Raw genomic sequence first — 5066 nt, forward strand, 5'->3', positions numbered from 1 at the left:
CTTTCTTTCTTTCTTTATTTCTTTCCTCTTTCTTTCTTTCCTTATTTCTTTCCTCTTTCTTTCTTTCCTTATTTCTTTCCTCTTTCTTTCTTTCCTTATATCTTTCTTCTTTCTTTCTTTCTTCTTCTTCTTCCATTTATTTCTTGCCTGTCTGTCTGTGTGTGTAGGTGATGCTGCCTATCCGCCATCATGCGATATGGGAGATGTATAAGAAACAAGAGGCTTCTTTCTGGACGGCCGAAGAGATCGACCTAGCCCAAGATATGACGCACTGGGAGAGTCTCAATGAACATGAAAAGCACTTCATTAAATACGTCCTCGCATTCTTCGCCGCCAGGTAAAAGGAAGAAAAATCTACTCAGCCACATACATTACTACTATATCGTCATCCTACACAAATAGAAGAAGAAGAAGAAAGATCTATCATGAGGGGAGAGACAAAGAAGAGAAGTAAAAGATGAGAAGAAAGAAACAGATAAGACAAAAGACATACGCACAGAGACAGAGAGAGAGAGAGAGAGATTAGAGATAGATAGTTAGAAGGTAGGTTAAAGAGATAGATCAAAGATAGATGGAGAAATGTGTTGTATAGATATAGAAATGTGTTGCTCTTGTCTATTTCACACTTAAAACGAACTCCTGTCATTTTCTATCTATTCCAATGAGAAGTCGTTTCCGTACCGCCACGGCACATACCCATCTATCTATCTATCTTTCCTCAATCTATCTCTCTCTCTATCTCTAATCTATGCAGGCTGAAGATAGTTTATAGATGTATCATTTTCAATCTATCTATAGGTGTGTATAGACTTATGTGTCTATGAGTTCTCCATGGATGATGTGTGTTGCATGCATGCGGTGTCGGGCGGTCGTTGATCTCTTTCTTTCTCTCTCTCTTTCTTTATCTTCTTATAGGGGCCTTCCGCATAGTGAGACAGAGAGGAAGAACAACATTCCCATGTATTCTTATTAGTATTATACATATGGCTATAGAGAGATAGAGAGAGACAGAGGTGGAATTCCTCTACAGGCAGTAGAAGATTTCTGATGATAGGAGTCGCTCTCGATATAACTTCTCACACACACATCCTACATATGTCACATATAGCATACAGACATATATACATATATATATATATATACATGCATACAGCCATACATACATATTTATATGTCTGTATGCATGTCTGTATATATATATGTATAAGATGGAGAATAGATTTGTATGGTAAGCAGTCTCTAGGTATGTATGTATGTATGCCTCTATTTGTATCTATGACGCTAAGCATGTCATTTTGCATGACTTGGCCGTGTTAGAGAAGTTGACATGTGTATGTACACCCCGTAATCATCACCCATTTCTAAAGAGTCATCTGATGGATAGTCAGAAAATCCACTAAACACTTTTCTTTCTCTCTCTTTCATTTTCTTCTTTTTCTTTTCTGTCTTCTTGTGTGTGTTTGCTTTCTCTTTAGCGATGGAATAGTTCTAGAGAATTTAGCGGAGAAGTTTCTATCAGAAGTGCAAATCCCTGAGGCGAGGGCGTTCTATGGATTCCAACTCGCTATGGAAAATATCCACTCCGAAACATACAGGTGGGCCTATCCATCCAAAGATAGATGTCTATCTAGATATACACATCTCTATGTATCTACAGAGACCTATGTATGTATATAGATCCATGTATGTAGAGGGTATGGAGATGTATCTATGTGCAGAGATCTATGTATGTATGAGAATGGATGAATATCTCTATCTGGATTGGAAGTGAATATATATATATAGAGAGAGAGAGAGGTATATATGTATATATCTGTACGTAGAGGTAGGTATGCTGAGAGGTTTCTATTCACCGGGGGTGAAGAAGAAGAAGAAGATTGCTCTCCTACTAGCAGAGAGAGAGAGAGAGAGGAAGAGGTGTGTGTATATATATATGTATCTATGGGTGTACGTATAAATATCTGTGTACGTACAGCTCTCATGTCAGGGGGGGTGAGGTATAAGAATTTGACGTGCCTATTTGTGTTCGTAGATAGATTTGTATCCTTCCTCTTGTTTATCACCTCTTCTACACATGCTTCTCTCTTCAACACATTCGTTACGCACTTACTCATCATGCTTTTTCTTCTTTTCTTCTCTTCTTATCGCGAGGATACGGTCATCTATGTGTCTATCTATCTCTAGATAAGTAGGCATGCAGGCATATCCACATATATATGTGTGTGTGTACATACATATATATATGTATGCTCCTGTCTTCTTCGGGTGTATATAGTATCATGTAGATGTAGTTGTTCCTGTGCTTCTCTATCTCCATGTGTATCTACACCTACTTGTAGAGACACCCGAAGGCAGTTTTTTCTCTCTATGTATCTCTAGCATTCGTGTAGGGGTAGATATCTATCTGTATTATCTCTAGACTTTTAGACTATTTCAATGGATTTGTATGAAGTGTTTTTCTTGTCTCATGTTCGTTGGTCTCGTCTTTGCATCTCTTCTGTTGCTCTCTCTCTCTTCGTTTTGTCATCTAAAGAAGTCTTTCTCTCATCTTTCTTCTCATTCCTTCTTCAACATGAAAAGATAGATAAAGATCATCTGCTTCTATTTCTGTTTCTTTCCTCGGAGAGAAGTATCTCCCCCTTTGTGCGGGTCTTGAGGCGGTTTTTCTTCTGTCTCTTCTTCTTTCCCTGTCTCGTCTCTGTAGATCTATCTGTATGTGGCGTTCTATTGTTTATCATCGGGTGTATGTACGTGACGCAGCCTATTGATCGATCAATACATTCGAGATGAGAAGGAGAAAGATCTTCTCTTCGATGCGATCCACAACGTAAAGGCCGTAGCTGTGAAAGCGGCATGGGCTTCCATGTGGATTAACGACCGAAACTCCTTCGCAGAGAGACTGGTATTATTCAAGCACATCAACCTCTCTATCTATCTGTATACACATACACATATCTGGAATATATCTGGATCTGTGTAGGGATCTTAGGTGTCTGTCTATCTATCTGTATATAGACATCTGTGATGCATCTAGTCATGTGTATATATCTAGATATGTCACAGTCGCGCAGACACCTCAAAGAGAGTTGGAGATAGAGAGGTAAGTAAATGATAGATAGAGTTAGATAGGGAGATCGATAGAGGCGGACTGACTTATTCCTCTCATTTGTTCCTCTAGATTGCTGTATGTTGATCTACCCCTGTGTATCGACTGTAGGCAAATGTCTGTAGGAGGTTCTTCACACACCTCTAGTAAAGGGCAAATGCACACGTATACTTAAACATACATACATATATACATACATACGTACATACATACATATACAAACCTACACGTAGGGCAGGGTGAGACAGGGCTCACATTCAAACAACTAGAAGAAAAGATTTTCTCAAGGCATACAGCCGTACACAGAGATAAATAGATAGATAAGCATAATGACGTAGATCTTGTGATGTATACATCAATATATATATATATATGCACTTTATAGATATTTCTCCGGACGTGTGTGTGTATACATGTATCATGTGGAGACATTTGTGTCGATATATCGGTGGCATGCATGCATGGACTTGCAACTCTCCTTCCACACATTCTTAGATCTCCCCTACGTAGTTACCTCTCAGTCGTAAACCGAGATAGATAAATAGATATAGATATAGATAGATATATATCTATCTATCTATCTATTTATCTATTTATCTCTCCACATATATAGAGATAAATAGATATGAGTACATGTGTGTGAAACTTATATATATGTATCTACATGTGTACGAAAAAAGATGTATGTAGTTGCAAGGGTTTCTTTCGTCTGCCTCATTTTGCTTCCCTTTCTTTTCTCTCCTTCTGTCCCTGTATTCTTTCTATCTCAGGTCGCCTTTGCATGCGTGGAAGGAATTCTATTTAGCGGCAGTTTCTGCTCCATATTTTGGCTGAAGAAGAGAGGCTTAATGCCGGGGCTCACTTTTTCAAATGAATTAATATCACGCGACGAGGGATTGCATGCAGATTTTGCATGTCTTTTGTATTCTCAACTTAAACATAAACTGCCAGAGAAAGTGGTGCAAGAGATGGTCCGAGAGGCCGTCACTGTCGAGCGCGCTTTTATATGCGACGCTCTACCTGTGGACCTGATAGGAATGAACAACCGTAAGTCCCTACCACCTACACACACATTCAAACATACAAAGATACATATCAACATATCCATATCTATCTATATATGTATGTGCATATGTATAGACTCAGATATGGTCGTTGTTCAAGTGTAATATGTGTATGTGTATGCATGTATATGTGGACGTGTGTGTGGGGGGTGAGAGAGGAGGTTGCGTACTAGGAGAGAAGGTCTAGGGAGGTGGAGAAGAAGAAGAAGAAGAAGATTTTCATAGGAAGAGCACAGGAAGAAAAGAAGGATGGGGATACATTTATTGACTCTCTCCGATATAGATGGATAGATAGATAGGTAGATCTATGATATATATATATATACATATATATGTATACGTTTATGATGTGTATATCGGTATATAGATAGATAGGTATGTGTAGATACATGATAGGAAGAGAGAAACAGAGGAGTATTTCAACTGTCCTTTTTCGTGTCTCTCTGTCCCCCTCTCATTATCTGTATTGATTTATTCATCTATTGACCTCTCCTTTTTCTTCTTCTGTATCTTTCATTCTCTTTTTTCTTCTCGTCTGTCTCTGTTTTCTTTCTTTCTTTCTTATCTCTTTCTTTCTTTAGGTTCGATGGCGCAGTATATCGAGTTTGTAGCGGATCGTCTATTGACTTCGTTAGGAGTTGAGAAGATTTTCTTCGCGACAAATCCTTTCGACTGGATGGAGTTAATCTCCCTTCAAGGAAAGACCAATTTCTTCGAGAAGAGAGTGGGAGAATATCAAAAAGCAGGAGTCATGGTCGCTGATAAAGATCAACAGAAATTCGCCCTAGATGCAGATTTCTAAACAAGACACCCCTCCCCCCTCCCGCATAGACATCTCTCTATCTACCTATCTATCTATCTATTACTCGTTGTCTATCTATCTATCTTTAGTCCAT

The 5066-nt window shown here is 38.7% G+C and overlaps 1 protein-coding gene across 1 annotated transcript in view; it reads left to right on the top strand.

Moving 5' to 3' along the window:
* Positions 1-5066, top strand: part of CSUI_005829 (ribonucleoside-diphosphate reductase small subunit) — an 8137-nt gene that overhangs the window by 1081 nt on the left and 1990 nt on the right. The window contains exons 2-6 of the mRNA XM_068065997.1: positions 168-337; positions 1476-1595; positions 2761-2902; positions 3877-4153; positions 4752-5066. The exon at positions 4752-5066 is cut by the window's right edge and continues 1990 nt beyond it. Of these exons, the coding sequence (XP_067922025.1) occupies positions 168-337; positions 1476-1595; positions 2761-2902; positions 3877-4153; positions 4752-4972 (930 nt within the window). The 3' untranslated portion in view covers positions 4973-5066. The remainder of the gene's footprint in view (positions 1-167; positions 338-1475; positions 1596-2760; positions 2903-3876; positions 4154-4751) is intronic.

This window comes from Cystoisospora suis (assembly GCF_002600585.1).
Source record: "Cystoisospora suis strain Wien I chromosome Unknown contig_2837, whole genome shotgun sequence".
In the NCBI taxonomy this organism is placed as follows: Eukaryota; Apicomplexa; class Conoidasida; order Eucoccidiorida; family Sarcocystidae; genus Cystoisospora; species Cystoisospora suis.